The sequence below is a fragment of the Pleuronectes platessa genome, chromosome 22 (genome assembly GCF_947347685.1).
Source record: "Pleuronectes platessa chromosome 22, fPlePla1.1, whole genome shotgun sequence".
Taxonomy (NCBI): Eukaryota; Metazoa; Chordata; class Actinopteri; order Pleuronectiformes; family Pleuronectidae; genus Pleuronectes; species Pleuronectes platessa.
In genome coordinates this window covers 15,743,577-15,762,204 of record NC_070647.1, presented here as the reverse complement: position 1 = coordinate 15,762,204, position 18,628 = coordinate 15,743,577, and the positions used below count along the sequence as shown (strand labels likewise).

Below are 18,628 nucleotides of genomic sequence, written 5' to 3'. Positions count from 1 at the left end.
AAACAAGTCCTTCATTCTCCCCGTCTCACTGCTGCTGTTGTTTCTCTCTTTCTTGCAGAGCTTCCGTACGGCTGGGAGAAAATCGATGACCCCATTTACGGCAGCTACTATGTCGAGTGAGTCGGGTGCATCTTTAATATGTAATGACTTGCTTTTGATTTCTCAATGTTGCCCGCCGGTGCTGTGTTAATCATATTTATAAGGAAGAAGAGCCGGCTGCTGCCAGGAAGCATTTGCTCGCTCTGTCTACCTGCTGACAGCTCACTGTTTGTTTGCAGGCCAGGGGGGGGGGGGGGGGGGAGAGGGCGGGGGGGGCTCATCAGCGTCTCTTTTATAAACATTCTGCACGTGTGTTCTCAAGTGTCACTTCTGTGGCTGGATGCTCTGAACTCTGGGGCACGGGGACGAGGACCTATTTTTAAACAAGAGGGCGGCGGAACAACCTCCAGAAAGACACATGACTATAGGAACTGCGCACACACACACACACACACACACACACACACACTCCCCTTCAAGACGCTCTCGTTGCGTTGCATTGTGGTCACGTAAACATCCGGACCTTCAAATTATGTAACTAAAGGTCAAAATATACTTGAGCCGGTGTTTTCATTCTCTTCGTGATACTTGGGGTTGTTCATTAAAAAGGTAAGGTGTGTGTCTGTGTGTGTGTGTCTCTGTGTGTGTGTGCAGTCTTAAAGAGTGTGTGGGGGGGGGGGAGTATTTAATGATTACTAATTATGTCACGCAGCCAAATTACAGTATTTGTGGTGGTTGACTCTCTCCCCTCATACAAACTAAATTAAGAACGTGGTGGGACGCAGAAGGAAGTCTCTGTTTCATGAGCAGGTTTCCTCTCAGTCTCTGACTCGCACAATACTGACTCTCAGAAGACGGAAGAAAAGCTCTGAATCAGTCGTTTGTTCTTCTGTCTTTTCCTTTTTTTTTACTCAGCAAAGTCTTTCTGCAGCTCTGTTACATAATCTGGGGACCTGCCGTTTAATTAGTCATCACAGCGGCAGCGGCTGGAGTGCTTTTCAGATCTGATCTCAGGTCGAGAGGGAGGCCGAGTTCAGTGCGGCGCCAGCCTGTGAAATCTAACATCTCTTCTTCTGTTGTTGTTGTTGTTGTTGTGTCATTAAAGTCATATAAACAGAAGGACCCAGTTCGAGAACCCAGTCCTGGAGGCCAAGAGGAGAGTCCAGCAGCAGCAGCAGATGCAAAGCCAGGGTCTGTCCTCACTGCCCCTCCCCTCCATCTACAGAGGTGAGAGCCCCCCCCCCCCCCCCCCTAGTGTCTGAGCTGAGCTTCTCTTTGTGTAGTCAGACCTATAACCTGTCAGTATCGTGTATGTTCGGTTCTCAAGCTACTTGTATCTGAAGGTTGTATATCTTCAAATGTAGATTTAACAAACTCTTATATGGAATAGATAAAGAACTGGAATGGCTCTTAGAAGAGTGCGTGCCTCTGCAAGGCCAAACATTCCTACATGTGAGTGTCTAGATCTTATATATAGACCTTATACGATCTGATACAAAGGCTCTATAACTCTGCGTTTGCACAATCCTGCTCACAAACAAATCAGAGATCAGACAAAGGAGAAAATGTGACCTCTGTGGTGAAGGTGAACGTCTCATTAAATCATTTAGAATAACATTTTGCCCAGACATAAATCAGTTAGGCTTGAAAATGGATTGAAAACAAATTCTGAATGTTATTTCAATAACTCACTTTCACTTTCACTTTCTTCCAAATTCACTTTCCTCGTCTTTCTGGAGAAACTATTGTTTTGTTGATTGACAGAAACAGATCAGAGGAGACGTCTGTGTGTGAATCAAAGTCTTCCCCGACTGCACGTGTGGGATTCAATGGTTTTGTTTAATCACTGGTTTGCTGCTGCCTGGTTCCAGTGCTCACGCTGCACCAGCACTGGGATGCACTGGTGAAGAGGAGGTTTGTTTCCGTAGTAACGTAGTGGTCCGGAGTGGAGAGCCTGTCTCCGTGGTTACACTTCCATTGAGGCTCTCTCTCCTCCCTCTCCCCACCTTCATCCTCCTCCCTCCTCCTCCTCCTCCTTCTTCTCTCTCGATGCCAGTGGAGGATGCCAAGCCCTGTGCCACCCTCCCCAGATCCGCCCTCACGCAGGTCGGCCCGGTGCCCGAGCGCTGCCACAGCCTGGGGGACCTCTCCCGCTCGCCGACCCTGTGCCGCCGGGCCGCCGTGTGCGCCTCCTCCTCCTCCTCCTCCACCGACGCCTCCCCGCTGCGGCGTGTTCTGACTCGGCGGATGAATATGTGCCCCCACCAACAGCACCACCAGCAGCAGCAGCCACTTCACACCTCCGCCTGCGCTGTGGTGCTAGAGCAGCCTGTCTGTAGCCCCTACTCCCTGTGGCACTTCGTCAGTAAGTAGGCCAAGAGAGAGGCAACGGAGGCCGACTGTCGCCCTCACGGCTGCCTGCGCTCCTTTGACTAACTGTAAGCATGCTAGCTTTGTGAGCACGCTTTCCCCCTGAAGGCTGCTGAAGGGCTTGTGTGAACCATGACATGTCTTATCGGCTGGCAGAAGCCGGCAGAGGAGTGTAATCACTCAGGCGATGTCTGGACCGGCGACGGCAAAACAAAGGATGTTAACTAGAACACTAGCCGCGACTCTTTTCTGAGGTGAAACGATGGGGAGACTTGTTTAAGTGTGACTAAGCTTGTTGGCTGAGATCCTCTCATTCTGCACAAGACGCTTCTCCTCCAAAGGCCCCCGCCCCCCCCCCCGCCCCCCGCCCCCTGCCCACCCGCCCCAGCTCCCCCTTCCTCCAGTAATCTCCCAGTTCCTCCCTAACCCCCCCGAGCATCTTCTCTTGGAACCGATCCCTGATTGACAGCATGTCATGTGCCCGATGTTGCTTCTTGTGGTTTCCTCTGGACGAGACTGAAGACCTGCACCTGTGATACTCTCTGCACCCCCTTCACACCCCGAGCATGGGAGCAGAGGAACAGACTGATTGTTTGGGGTTTTGCCAGGAGGGATTTCATTCTTCTTTTCTTTTAATTTCGACTCTGCACGGGAGCCCAATCTGCTGAAGTCCACATGCAGCTTCCAGCACCGCAGCCTCACCTCTGTCCAGAGTTGTTTGTTTTGCAGCTAAGATCATACCCTGCCAGTTTTTCCTGCGGCTTCACCTACTGGATAAGCTTTACCCGTTCCTCCACCCTGTGACCACTGCCCCCGAACCCAAACATGAGGCCCTGTCATCCTTTGCCTTAAAGCCTGTGAAGTATTGATGTTTCCATGTGGTTATTGGGTTTCTCTCTTGTGTCCTCTATAGAGAAGCCGCTGTTCACGCGGGACCCGACTCAGCTGAAAGGCAGCTTCCTGTCCACACCGCTCCAAAAGAGCAACATGGGCTTCGGCTTCACGATCATCGGAGGAGACGAGCCCGATGAATTCCTCCAGGTCAAGAGCGTCATCCCCGACGGGCCGGCTGCAGCTGACGGGAAAATGGCCACAGGTGAGAGACACAGGAAATCAAAGCAGGGACACTCATGAACCCAAAAACAACTTCAAGATAAGATCATTTATTTGTAACGGCCATATTCATAAATCAAAGTCCTCTGTCGTCATGCAGCTGGAAAGTTCAAATACTTATAAATATGACAAAAATAGTTTTATCGCTGTAAATGTCGGCATTAAAAATTCATGCTCTGATTTCTCCTTGAAGATTTGCCTCCTGCAGCGTCTGGTTTGTACATTAGTGCACATCCACAGAAGTGAGGTTAAGTGCACGTGTGCAAACCTCCCGTTTCACACATTTACCTTCTTTAATGCACATGAGCCGACAATTCATCAAACCTGTGCAGCTCACACAGAGATGAATGCAGCTTCCTGCTCAAGATGAAATATCTACAAGTGCAGTCCCCCATTCAGACACACAAATTATACCAGTAATGCAAATATGGTTCATGCGTTTGTGTGTATGTGTGTATGTGCGTGTGTGTGCAGGTCTATCTTGCCAAGCCTGCACTATACGTACATATATTTGTGTTTGTGCGTGTGCACCAACTGCAGAGTTTTTGTTCTCCCATTAATCATGAAAGGGTTGGACTGCGGCACATGTGCACACACACACACACTCACACACACTCACACACACACACACACACACACACACACGCTAGAACACACCAGCTTGTGTTAGGGGAATAGTAGAATCAGTTTTTTTTTTGCTGTTATCAGCATGTGATTATGTTTCTATCTGTAAACTCTGGAGCAGGCACAGAGGGTTTATTGGTCATTTATCACACGTTAGTGAAGATAGAACTCTCGTCCAAAATAAGCTTGAATCGTGTTTTGACCTTGAAGTTGTGTTAACACTCTTCTCTTAGAATATTGCGTCATAAATGTGCTGTAGAGGATTTATCCCTCCTTATGGATGATGGTCATAGACAGAGGAATTACATGTTCAGGTCCATCCGTACATACGTCCAGTCCTTGTGATTGTAATATCTCACAAACACCTCGAGGGAACTTCTTCAAATTTGACTTGAACGTCTACTCGGACTCGAGGATGGACGGATAAGTGTTTGGTGATCAAAGAGTTAAAGGGCAAAGTCCCTGTGGCATCTGAGAAATACCTTTCTAGATATAATTTAAAGCAACACTATGTAACTTTTACTGAGCAACAGCGCCCTCTGCAGCCACATGTGGGGATTCATTCTGTCGGGCTCCGGGTCCGTTAGGTTTTCACTGAAAGAGGAAAAACAAAGTTTGTCAATGTTTTGACTCACTGAACTGAAACAGAACTGACTTGTGAATATTACCCATGATCCCCTGGAAGTTGTATAATTGTGTGAGAGTCTGAAATAGATCTTGATGACTAATAAACAAAACCGCATATAAAACATTCTGGGTCTCATCCCATCCTGTGTACTCTCCCCAGACTAAACTCAGAAATCCCTCACCTCCTGTCTCCTCACCGCCACTTCCTCCCCATCTCTGCCTTCTCTCCTCCTCCCTCCCTCCCTCCCTTCCTCCTCAGACTGTGTGTCCTACTTTCACGATCACACGAGCCCACACTCAGGGAAACCCGGTCCGGCGAAGGTGTGAAATTTCCCAGACTCCAGATAATTTGCGTCGCCCTCTCCCGTGTGACGACCTCCGGGCTGTCTCCGCCATCAGAGGAGTTTCTGATGTATCGCACATTGCAGCTCTAGCACAGTCCAGGCGTTTCAGAATACTTTCAAAGAATTTATTGACTGCAGGATAAATGTTTCTCCGCAGATAGGAAGTGCAGGGGTTCGTTATCTGTGATATGTCTGAGTTGTGAGTGCTTGACGTGAAGAGGTTTAATTTGGAAGCTGGAGGCTGTTAATGAAAGATCAAGTGGGTTTAAAACGAGTGGAGCTGCTGCAGCACTCTGCTGCTCTGTGTTCAGACTCCACAGTGTGTGTTCGGTTCAGATAAGACGAGAGAGAAACAGGTACCACAATTTAAGTTTCACTTTATTGTGTTAAATGTGCATATTTTCATCCACAACACCGAACAAAACACACAATTGAAACGACAGACAACAGAGAATGTGTGAATTTAATGGTTTGAGCTTAGCGTGGGTTAAAACTTATATACACTTTGAACAGCAGGTCCTGTTTGGGCTTTTTACTGCATATCTCTCCTTTCTCTCATTGACTTTCACCATTTAAAGAAGTTATGAGTTTTTTTCAGTTTTATTCCCTCTTGTGTATTAGAAAGTTTTCTTTGTCAATTTTCAAATCTGAAAAGTTCAAAAGACCAAAGTGTAAATTAGTTTGGTTCTTGCTGTCAGACAGAAGTAGACAAACGTTGATCCTCTGTATGTGCTTATCATGATCAGGTTTATAAAATAACCAGTAACACCACAAGTTAATGCTGTTAGTTAATGACTCGTTGCCTTCAGGAGTAACACAACAGGACTTTTACTAGTTAGTTTACTGCACAGTCTAAATATCACTCTTTAACAAAAGCCGGCCCCCTGCTGAGACTCTATCGTGGCCCCGTCTTCTCAGCAGGGGCCACAAAGACCTTTACGTCCACAGACTCCTCAACACACCATTAGCTGGAGATGAATGTGTCATAAGGAATATGCAAGGATGGGACAATGACAGATGAATTAGCTGCTGGGGCCTTGGTCCCCGGCGAGCTTGGCGTTAAGGTCAGCGTGATTTAGAATACACAAAGGGACCAGCGGGAGCTATTCTAATAGATGGAGAACGGACGCATGGCGGATGTGAGTGAGAAGTTTTGTCTCCTCTCTCTCTGATGTGTTAATTTCTCTCCACCTTCATCCGTCAGTCTGTGTTCGTGACCTGATCAAGGCTCATTTTTACTGCACTCACAAAAGCAACAGTGCTTCTGTAGCCATGTTGAGTGCAGATTATACAAAGTGTCAAGAAGTATCAAAGAGTAACAAGATGGATCTGTTTTTAAATACTTTCTGGGGAATTTATCTTTCTTCTGCAAAATGCCAAACAGATTCTTCCTCTTCAGAAGAATCAAACATGAGATTGCTTCGCTGGAAGTTCGCCCAGCCCTCAGGAATCTGCAGTAATATTTGAAACAATGGAGTTTTGATTAAAAACAGACGTGGAGAACAGCAGGATGTTTGTTTCTGTCTTTTTCTGAGAAAAATCAAGGATTAAAACTGAAAACTGAACAACACGAGCCGGTCGGACTTCTGGTAGGACTACATGCTCGCACTCTTCATAGAATGGGTTAGGGTTAGGGTTAGGACCCTCCTTCAGATGTTAGTCAATCTCATCTCCATCATATTCACCGGTGTTAAAGACAATGGTCTTGGGGCCCCGAGCGAAGAGGGCCCCCCCTTAATAACAGCTGATTATGTCCCCCCCAGGTCCCTTTTGCCTGGGTCCCAAGAGACCAGTGAAACAATTGATTGTGTTCGAGGCAGAGACTGTTTTTGTAAGAGCGTTTTCTCACCTGAGGTCTGAACCAATGTTTGTTTCTTTATTTACATTCGATGATTCGGTGTCAACACGTCCTGCTGTCCTCTTCCTCTTCTTGGCATTAATTTGTTTGTAGACGGGCGTGCGTCTGACATCTGTGTGTTGGGTAGTGCTCTCTCTGTTTGAGGGAAGAAGACGAATGAGCTGATTCATTTCTTTAAATTAGTTGCCACTCTTATATCGCTGTTGTTTTACTACCTGCATGAATTATCTGAATTATCAGAATAAATGTTTTAACACTTCAAATAAACAGAAACTAGCTCTTTTTGGTTTTCACTGGTCGGTCATTTCGCTGCCGACTAAACTTTTTAAGTCCGAAGGTCGGGACCAAACAAAGTAAACGTGAAAGTGCCGTAAATCTTGGCTGATAAAACTTTGAGCACGTCTGCTGCAGATGATGATGAACTGATCCGTCAGGTGCCATCATGCACAGACGCCTGTGAGCTTAGAGCTTTCTGTCTCTGTTAAAACAAAAAAGCTCGATGCCTCCTTCTCTGTCCTCCCTGCCGGCTCATAAAGAATGAGATATGGTCGCGGCCCGGGCGCTGTGAGGTCACGGCTCCATCGTTTGTTTTCTGCCAGCGTGCCGCTCGACTATTGATTCCGACGCCGGCGCTCAAGGCAAATGTCGGCCCGGATTAATTAAGAGTTCTGTCACGTCACGTTGCCTCGAGATGTGAGCTCGCTCTGTCAGCGCCGGCGTTTGTCTGCATCACAGTTCACAATGAGAGAGAGAGAGAGAGAGAGAGAGAGAGAGGGAGAGAGAGAGAGAGAGAGAGAGAGAGAGAGAGGGAGAGAGAGAGAATTATGGTGATATCTTAACTTGGGTTTCTCGCCGTCGGTAGCTCGGCTCCCGATCTACTGTCAAACCAGGGAATCGATGTGAATTACCTTCAGTGACCCAGTCATTAGAGCTGTAATAGTCTCCCACTCACGTTTTAATAGAAGTGAACAGAACTTGGCTGGTGGTTGGCGAGGTGAGAGCCAATCACTGCAGCACACACTTTGATTATTAATCCTGAAGGAACTCTGTTTTTCCTCAGCAACACGCGCCTTCACAGTCTCCTCCAGCCGCCGCTCTCTCTAAAGAGCACCACAATTATCCCTGCAATTAGAAAATAATTGTTTTCATTATCAACGCAGGTAAATGCTGTTTGTGAGACTTCAATGTGGATCTCGCCTCGTGTTCCCACTCGCTGGGTGTTTTAATAACCTGCATGGTGCCGGCACCAAACACTATATTTAGTCATCTGGATGCGGAGCCTCTTTGTGTGGGAACAGTTAATTGTCAGGGAGGTTTTTATCTAAAGTGCAGTGTGTTGGAGTAAGCAAATAAAAAGAAACACTGTGTGCCGTGAAAGACAAAACATTTGAGCCTCTTGTCATCTTTCACATTTGAAAGATGGATAATAAGTTTTTATCTGTGGTCCTGGTCGACGTCTCTGAGGTGGACGGCGCTGAGGGAGATGTGGAAAAGTCCGGATCTCAGCTCCAGACACTGGATTTGGTTGAAGTTTGACTAAAGGATGAGCTGAGTTGAATTTGGTGATGAAGGTCAAAGGTCAAGGTCGCTGCGACCTCACAAAACACCTTTTTTTTCTTGTCAATGCAATTTGTCAGGAACGTCTCCAGGAAATCCTTTGAAATTTCAGTTCAGTTAACGGATTTGATCTTTTTGGGATCATGGATCCGTGTCTTGATCGAGATTCACCCAAAATGTGATGGTTTCCTCTTTGGGTCATAGCTCAGCCCTCCACTGGAGTTCATGGGAATATATCCAGTAATTCTTTTAGTAATAATTAGCTGTTAATATCGTTTCAGCTTATCAAACCTTCCACGATTGACACCTGACCACCATCTTTCCTCTATTTGTCTTCAGGCGATGTCATCGTCTACATCAACGACGTGTGCGTCCTGGGCACCACCCACGCCGACGTGGTCAAGCTCTTCCAGTCGGTGCCCATCGGCCAGAGCGTGACGCTGGTGCTGTGTCGTGGTTATCCTCTGCCCTACGACCCGGAGGAAGCCGCCAACACCAACAACAACACCACCACCACCACCACCACCATCATCTCCCCGCTGGGCATCATGGAGCAGCGGCCCATCATGGTGAACGGCCGGACGGGCTACGACAACTACCTGGAGTATCTGTCCCGCACGGCCCGCTTCGTCTCGGACCCCGGTCAGGACCAGGTCAACGCCCAGCAGCTGCTCCCGCCTCATCCGGGCGACACCCACTTGGACGGCTCCCTCCCTCCCACCACCGGCACCACGCCCCCCGACAGCATCTCCATGGCCTCGTCGGGCGCCACCCAGGGGGAGCTGCTGACCCTCACCATGGTGAAGGGGCCGGACGGCTTTGGCTTCACCATCGCCGACAGCGCCACGGGCCAGCGCGTCAAGCAGGTGCTGGAGCCTCAGGGCTGCCCGGGCCTGTGCGAGGCGGACCTCATCGTGGAGATTAACAAGCAGCCGGTTCAGGGCTTCACACACACGCAGGTGGTGGAGCTGCTCAAGGAGTGTGCCGTGGGAACCGAGACCAGCCTGGTGGTGCAGAGAGGGGGAACAGGTGAGAGGAGGAGCGTCGGCTCAGCTGGAGCGCTTGATTCTCTCCCCATCTTTTACCTATTTGTCTTTCTAGCTGCGGCTCTCTCTGCCTTTTCATCTATGTCATCCTTTGCTATTATTACTAAGTGTGTGAGTGTGTGTGTGACCCGGCTCAAAGACCACAGAAACCTATTATAGTTCTGCAGAGCTCCACAATGGCTGACTAATGCACAGCTCCTCTCAAGTGTCCTTCCTACTCCTCTCTCCTCTGCTCAGGGATAAAAACCCATCTTTCCCCTCAGTTGAATAGATCCAGCTCTGCTCCGCTCACTGAGCCGTGGTGGACAACATGCTTTTACAGCACTGAGCTATTTTCAAAGCCACTGTTTCATGTTTTTGTCATGACATTTTATTTCCACTGCGAATAAAAGCCCAGAAATGAGGGCCATGTCAGAAACACCAGAGTTTTTACACCAAACCCGGGCACAGGCTGCAAATGGCACCAAAGTGCTTTCATCCCTGTGTTTTTCAGACTGTGGCCCTCTGACAATCATAATTATGCGCTGCACTCTGTCATGAGTCACTCACAGGGTTGTTATTGGCAGAATCCACAGGTAGACGACTGTTTTCTGAGTGTGTGTGTGTGTTTGTGTGTCTGTGTTTGTGTGTGTTGGGGCAGGTTATGTGTAGATGTGTCTACATTCACTCTCTAAAACAAGCAGAAACCTTTTCACAGTTGACTGGTGAGGACTTTGACTTTGAAAGAAAGAGATTCGACTGATTTGACGGAACATTGCGTAAGCCTCCTGTGATCTGCCTGCAAACTTAAGGTGGTCTCCTTTCTGAATGGAGGATGTGCATCTGCCAGCGATGACTCACTGAAGAGAAAAAAACGTTTAAGATTTTAATTAAATCTCGAATCAGCATCCCTCTATCAGACAGATCACATCACAGCGGCCTGACTAGACTGTCCTGTCCCGAAGGCTCCGACTTGCGCGGCAGACAAATGCGTCCCCCGAGAAACAAAGGCTCCAGCAGGTGGATCCTTCTCAGGGCCAGACCTATCCCAGGAGTCATTCTGTTTCAGAGACAAACCATTTCAACCGAACAGCTAATCGTACAAATGTCAAAACACAAAGGCACATTAATATTTTTGTGTCTGAGAGAAGATTAACCTGTCCTCGATTTATTCGCTCATGCTCCACCTGACCTCATGGGATGATTTGGGAAACCGGTGCTACTTGTGCTTCTCTTTGTGCGACCAATTTGTACTTCTGCATTTTGCCTCTTTGTGTCGTGTAATGTCAGATACCAGTCATGATGCCAGCCGCCTGGTGCCACCGACACCGCTGAGACTTACACACAAAAGGTCAGCGGCGTCCTCTGAGTGGATTTATTGCCATTTATTTCTTTATTAGTCCGCCCGTGTCTCCGTCATGAAGCAGCGAGCCAACACAGCCCGAAGAGAAGAGAACACACACAGTCAACATATTTATGAAAATGTAGATTTTTTTCCCCCTTCTCCAGAATAAATATTTTTGTGGCCAGGACGTCTGTGACATCGTCAGCCATACGCGCACACATGGGAAAGGTCAGGAGTTGTGTGCCACGGTCTCAAACATCACCAATCTGTCAACACACTCCCCACACACGACACATACAAACACACAATCTCCCATCTGCGCTGGGAGCTAACGGCGAAGCCCTCCCGCCATCTGTCCGGGGTCTTCACTCGCCACGGAGCTTCAGAAGGTCGAAAACAAGCGCTCCCTTCGAAAAGAATCCACCCATTGGCCCTAGGAGGAAATAGCAACCTTATTTACGCGCTGTATTTCATCTCATTATTCCAAACCTGGATGTGGCTCAGCTCCACTACACACAACAACACACCAGGTTGCCGTGTCACATCTGTTTGTGTTGATTTCACTGTGACGTGACAAGCTGTAGGAGCCAGAGGTGGAAAGAGAAAAGGCGGCGGCTAGTACAGACACACGGCTGCAAACATATGTAGAAATGAGCACAGCTGAGAAAAAACGTGCAAGAATATCCTGCTCGTGTCTCAGACGTCGTGGATCTCTCCAGAGTCTTTTAGGGGATTTAACCAGTGTCAGACTTTAAGCTCATTAAGATCAGAGACGCGTGAGCCTCCTGGGAGAGAAACTGTCACAATCAAGCCTTTGTAATCTTTGTTTTCTTCCTTTCTCTTAAATAATGAGACGAGGGGCCGGGCAGGAAAACCACAGATCTACTTATATGTGGGAAAAAGCTAATCATTTAGTTATTTTTGTTAAAACCCTTGTGATGTTGGTTGTGTTGACGTTCACCTCTGGTTGACAGGTGTGTGTGTGTGGGGGGGAAGCTGTTTGTTGTGTCATCCATCAATGCGCACAACAGGTTAGAGATATTAAGAGCCACTACTGCAAGTTTATCTTTAAGGATCATTTTAACATTAAAGTAATTTAAAGTGCTTTACTTAAGATGTATCTAAGAGCTCAATTAATTAGAATAATAACATTTTGCAAGAATCAAAACCCAATTGTCAATATTTTTCTAGACGTTGAATCGACTCTGGATTTTTCCACCCTTTGAAAAACCTTGTTTCTCCTCTGGTGCTGATGAGAGTCGACACTCTTCAGACTTTCTGTAGATATTTATCACTCTCAAGCCGCGGAGCAGCACGTGGTGATTGAGAGGAAGAGTCGAGTTCTACCTTGTACTCGAACACAATGCAACACAACAGACAGAAGCAGTAACTAACACAGGAAGTGAGAGCCTCTCGTCCAAGATGTCAACTCCACCTTGTTTATGACTTTCACTTAGTTTAAATCTCCGCTGTCTCCTCTCGGCAGCAGCACGAGTCGCACGTCCTCTTTCAAACCTCCTCAAATCCTACGTGGACAGGAAGGAGGCTTCACTTCCCCTCAGGCTCGAATCCTACATAATTACTTTCCTCGTATATGAAGACATTTATATCATCTGGGGTTTATGTAAAAAATCTTATTAAAAAGTGATGTAGCGTACAAGATACATCTCCTCAAAACATCGATCATATTAAAAAATATATTAGATACATGATTGCCACATAAATTCCCCTCACACTCTCACACGCTTTCTATTAATTTGTGAAATAACTGACTGAATAATTAATGATAAGTAATAATCCCATTGAAATATGGAGCTGAGGAGGTTTATACCTCATGTCGGCTGCAAACTGGAGGATTTTATAATCTTAGGTGAATCATTAACGTGGGAAACGACAGATGTGACAGAGTTTTAATCTTTTAATCGTGAGAACGTACAAACACTGAGAGACTCCAGAGACTTGGGAACTCACCTCAACAAACATGACTGCAGGATACACAACAAACATGGAGGTGGACTTGTTTGTGTAATGTTTTGTCCTGTAAAACGTAATGAAAGCTATAAAACACAAGCCCTCCTACTGTTGCCACAATTTTCGTTTGTCCTTTTCTCCTGTGAACCTAGCAAACAAAAGTTAAAAGCCAATGAGAGGAAGCCAACCGAGCCGTGTTATAAAACGTTTATTACTGAAACATGGCTTCCTACTGTGTTAATGTGTCTCCCCAAACATGTTTCATATTCACCATTCAAGATTCAGACGGTGACATTAAGCCGTCTGTGAACTCTTCACACAACCAAACTGCAACAGCCCCAATAATCCTCTAGAGGGCAGCAGGTATAACATGTGCCTGAATGGCGCTAGGCTGCGTGGTATCGACTGCACTTTCCCATTTGATAAAAGTTCATCCAGTTTCATTATAGTTTTGTTTCCAATTAAATCCGATGTGAGTGAAACTTCATTAGTGTTTTGAAATCAATATTTGTCCAATCAGCGAATCCACCGTAGAAACTGTTCCAATCAATTTCCTTTCACGATATGTGGAACGAGGAGACTTTTATGGATTAAAGTGTGAGACATGTCAGAGTAGCTATCATTATAGAACTGTCACCATGCGGCTGGACAGATGTTCCAGCTTCTCACCATCAATACGTCATCACCAGAATAAAGTCGATTCCCGTGTCTCATCATTTTTACTGCAGGTTTGTTAAAATCATCGTTAACCAGACTCTCAGTCAGAGAGAAGCTGCTCCTCGCTGTGTTTTCCATCCTGCACCACACAGAGTGATCTGGAGATCTGATCAGTGCAAACTGAGCCGAGGCTTCACAGGTGGTTGTAAAAGAAGATGGAGACTTTCATTTAGCCGGCCCCGTCACAGGCTGTGAGCAGAATGTGATATTTAATAGTCTCAAGCAAAGTGAAACAGGAAGACGGATTCTTAAACTGGAAAGTTACACCTCCTGCTGGCTAGTGAATGTATTTATCTCACAATAATGATGGTTTTGATAATTACACACAACCTGATATTCTGAATCAATTACATTTTGGTTAAGTTCAGCCATTATCAGGTTGCTGGTGAGGGTCATTTACTTTTAATAAATTTAATCTTTAGTCAGTAATTCACAGTCCATTACAAACTTACTGTATCTGTTGCCAGCAGCATTTAAAGCTTGTATGTACAATATTTTGCCACCAGAGGTCACTAATGCACCGGCAGCGTAAACCACAAAAAGTTTTTCGTAGGCCACACTGTCCCGACACTTTGTTTATCAGCAAAAAAGTTACCATTAAACCAGTGTTTCCAGATGTGCGATGATTATTGTATTTGATACGGTAATTGTTCCCTCTGTACGATCAATAATTCATAATGTACGATAATTTGATCATCTGGTCCTTTTTTCCGAGCTAACTGGTTCCTCTAAGTAGCCTGTGTCTGTCGAGATATTATTTCTTTGAGGGGCCGCTTTGAATCTCGAGCTAAATCTATTAGCTGAGGTCAAATGGCTGCACTGTCCTACACATAATTAGTTTCGGATTATAATGTAATGATGTAGATGTTCTTCTCTTTTTTTTTTAAACACATTTTTTCCTCGGCTTGTGTCACGACTCCCAAAGCGCTCGGCATCAAACACACGTCATTAGAGCCGAGTTGACCGTCCCCAAAACTGGAGACGTGAAAACCCCACGTCGTGACAAAGTTAAACTATTAAGCGTCCCTTAAATCTGACCCCCCCCCCCCAACCTGTGGTTTGATTCACACAGGTTGGACGCACACCTACACGACAGCCAGGCACACTTGCCTCGTCTTATTCGCACATACCCTGAGGCGGCGTTCTGTGCACCAGCCTCTGCACACTTACATAAACTCCCCTCTCTTGTACTGTCATGGGTAACGTGCGCTTTAGGAATCAGCCGCCCGGTTCTGGCTTCTCACCTGAGACGGGTCTCATGCACCGAGATGACCAGAGGCTGCTTTGGAAAGCATGCAGCCCTCAGGTGAAGGTCGGCTTTGTCGAGAAAAGAGAAGAAGAAGAAGAGTTTGACTCACCGAGCCTCCTTCAGCCTCTCAGGGACTCGCTGGGCAACTAGACAGTGATTCATTGGATTTGTGTGTGTGTGTGTGTGAAGATAGTATAGTTGGAAGCAAAAGGGAGAAAGCAAAAGAGTGATTACTTTGGCGTTCTGCCTGTGGACCGCAGACTGTCAGCCATGTTCACACTTCTGTCCCCGGATGCTCCAAACCGTGAAGGAGCTCCCTGCCAGGGATCGATATCCCACCCGGTCGGCCCCCGGGGAGACGTCCGGGGGCCCGTGCATTAACGGCCAGACGCTGAGATCAGATCTTTGCAGCACACGGAGCGGTTAAGAAAAACTGGATGTTTGTTTTTCTGTCTCGTTGCCGTCAAAATGAAATCACAGGAGCTGAAGCTGGGCACCCATCTCCTCCCCGTGTGTGTGAGGAGGAGGATTGCTGACCTTGGTTGCCTCTTAAACAAATCAAGCGCTCCTATTTGGGTCTTAATGGGCTGGAGTGATTACACAGTGATTGCATTCGCGTGATTAAACAAATTGTTCAGTTTTCAGCTTTAATATCGTGCATATTAAACCGTGCAAACAATTTGTTTTGCTCACAGCTACAATGAGGCTGCTTCTTTTCTTTTTGTATTATTTAAACATCTGGCGAACGTGGAGCAGGCGTTTTTAATTGAGCTGCACAGTTTCCTGCTCTGGATTCTGTGTGGAGCTGCCAGTCTCTTCCCCGTGAGGTGCAGATACATATTCATAAAGGTCTGAAAAATTCATGTGTGCTGCCACAAAATTCTAATGTTGTCGTGGCCTCATTTGAATAATTGAAGGGCCAGAGGTAGCCTCTCATTGTGAAATTAAAGAGATTTTTGTGTTTTTTGTCACGCTGAACAAATGCAGCATCATGTGTGTCAAATGGTTTTAAACGTGTGTGTGTGTGTGTGTGAATTAGTTTTACGTGTCAGTCTTTGCTTTCTTTTCTTCTCGCAGAGCCGATCTTTTGTCTTTTAGAAATTTGATGATGAATAACCGTGAAAATGTTTTAGAACTACTAAGATTTGTAAGAACCACTCAGCTAATAAAAGAAAAACTTCACGGTCGAGTCATCAGCATCCTAACCTGCCTAGTTTGAAGTGGATCAAATAAGCATTTGAGAAAATCTAAAATACAGACTTCTCTCAGTGACTCTTGTCTGTGCACGTTAATGCAGCTGAATCATACAAGCATATCTTTATTAATGTACTTTGTCTGTACACACGGTAAACAATAGTTATTTTATGGCATTTAAGGTTTAAGTATAAGTGAATATGCCACATATCTTGAGTTTTTCAGAGGATTCATATCTAATCACACAGGTTCCCACTACAAGATGTGCAAACCATGTAAATAAAGCATGATGGTGCTGCACAGACACCAGAGACAGTTAAACACTTTACCAAGTTGATGCGCTGTCTTCTTTATCTTCCTTTTCTCACCATTGTCCTCATTTGACTTTGACCTTTTGTCCATTAAACTTTGTAGTAGATGTTTCCTGTTGAGGACAAGAACATGTTTTCTATGCTGTTTTGTTATATGACCTTCAGAAGTGAAAGCGAAAGTTGATTACCTGAGACATAAGTGGGGCCGAGTGCGCATCTATAGGCAAGCAGCCTTGTAGAGAAGCATAGAACCACTACTACTAATAATAACAATACTAATAGTATATTTATAAGGATTTATATCTATCGTTACATAGACTGTATGTTGTAGTGATCTTAATCTGATGTTAACCTCTACCCATTTATTCCTTTTTATCTATGATGAATAGTCCGATGTCCTTGGGTGTATAGAAATGCTCGGTGAATTAAAATCTTACATTATAAATGAAGAAAAACGGTTAATAAACAATCAAGAAATAGCCAAAGAACAAATTGTGTGAAAGCCATTCGGTAACCGGACATTTTGAGAGATTATTTAACAGCAAATTTCGATGCGGTGAAAGATTTTCTCATTTTTCACTCTCTTACTGTTTGAGTTTTCGTCTCGTCCTCCCACATTAATCTTTTCCCTCAGTTGTCACATTGCAGTGTGTGTGTGTGTGGGTGTGTGTGTGTGTGTGTGTGTGTGTGTGTGTGTTTGTGTGTCGCTGGAGTCTGATCACAACAGAACCATCATCCCCACAGAGAACCAGGAGGACCCGTCGCCCTCGGAGCAGAAACACTCCCCGACTCACAACTCTTTAATTGGACTTTTTCTGAACCTAAATTGAAAAACGAGGCTCGACTGCAGCCGATCTCATTCATCACTACCTGGAGCTGTGCCTGTGGGGGGGGGGGGGGGGGGATCACTGTGAAGATATTTGAACTGGGATAATCTGCTCTCATTGTTGGTGTTCTACTGGTGCTGCAGGTATCACACAGATGTCTAACTGTGGCATCAGGGCAGATAACCAGTCTGTTTCCTATCTGTATTTAAAAAGAGAGGTCTCTCAGCTTGAGAGCGGGACTCATTGATTTCACACTTGGGTATCTAACACAATGGGGCTGATCTATTCACTTCAATTCTATTATTGCGCTGCGTGCCGGTAGACTTGACTCACAACAAACACACAGAGCAAAAACGAGGAGTGAGCCAAAGAGTTATTTAGCACTTCCTACTCCAAACAACTTCCACGGCTACTTGCAGTATCTGCAAAGGAAACATGGAGGGGTGAAAGCAGCTCATTTTAAAAGATCATGCTCTTTGAATGGAGGAAAGAAAACGTAACCGGTTAACACAGTTTGATAAGTGTGGGTTGGACTCCACAGGGTTCATGTATGAGCATTCAGGCTCTGGGCTTTCAGCACCACGGACAGCTCCTTCACTCTCTCTCTCTCTCTGTCTCCTCCTCCTCCTCCTCCCAGTCTTCCTCTCTGTCGCTCGCCCCTCCTCCACTTCTAGCCGTGGGGCACGGTGACACCCGCTTCCGACTAAATGCTTGGTCCGCCTGAGTTAACAGTGACTCTACCCGAGGATCCCTGTGCACTAGAAAGGAAATTGGCAGATAAGCTGTCGTGCTGTTTTGATCTGTAAAATTTGAATTGGCTTATTCTGGCCATGAGTCGCTAACAGTCTGTAAAAAAGGCTGCCAGATTTCACTGTGTGGTTTTTATTTGTTCATTTCCGCTTTGCCACCGTTTGACTCGTGAATCAGCGAGAAGGATGTTGTAGCAGTGGAACTGGAGCCTGGCCAGGCCCGGACTGGGAAGGTTGGCTCATAAGTCAAGAAGTCAACCCATAATTAGATCCGTCCATATGCAGATGCTTGTTCCCAGAGGGGAGAGGGAGGCAGCACGTGGAAATCAAGAAGGGGAGAAATTGAATCAAGAAGATGGAGCGTGCTGTAAATTTTACTACAGAAATGGTGCTGGATCGTGTTTCATTACTGTGTGAGTGTGTGTGTGTTTGTGTGCATGTGGTTTGTGAATGTACCGGTGTCAGCTGCTTCTGTCCTGGATGGAGATCTGGAGGTTGTGCTTGTAAACAGCAGAAGGGACGTCCCTGTTTAAAGTCCACTGATAAATGAATGGGAAAGTCAAAGGGAAACTTTTTTGCCTTTTATTTTGCTGCTTTGTTTTACAAACAGAAACAACTTGAATATGTCACATTCATCCTGAAGCACCTTAAATGAAAACCAGATATAAATCCCATTAAGAGCAGCAACACATTTTAAACTTGGAATCA

At 46.0% G+C, this 18,628-nt stretch overlaps 2 protein-coding genes across 2 annotated transcripts in view; both read left to right on the top strand.

Annotated features, from left to right (window-relative positions):
• magi2a (membrane associated guanylate kinase, WW and PDZ domain containing 2a) overlaps positions 1-18,628 on the top strand; it is a 169,971-nt gene that overhangs the window by 132,342 nt on the left and 19,001 nt on the right. The window contains exons 7-10 of the mRNA XM_053414651.1: positions 59-116; positions 1,145-1,266; positions 3,323-3,505; positions 8,872-9,561. Coding sequence (XP_053270626.1) covers positions 59-116; positions 1,145-1,266; positions 3,323-3,505; positions 8,872-9,561 — 1,053 coding nt within the window. The remainder of the gene's footprint in view (positions 1-58; positions 117-1,144; positions 1,267-3,322; positions 3,506-8,871; positions 9,562-18,628) is intronic.
• gnai1 (guanine nucleotide binding protein (G protein), alpha inhibiting activity polypeptide 1) overlaps positions 1-18,628 on the top strand; it is a 204,665-nt gene that overhangs the window by 172,734 nt on the left and 13,303 nt on the right. The gene's annotated exons all lie outside the window — the stretch shown is intronic.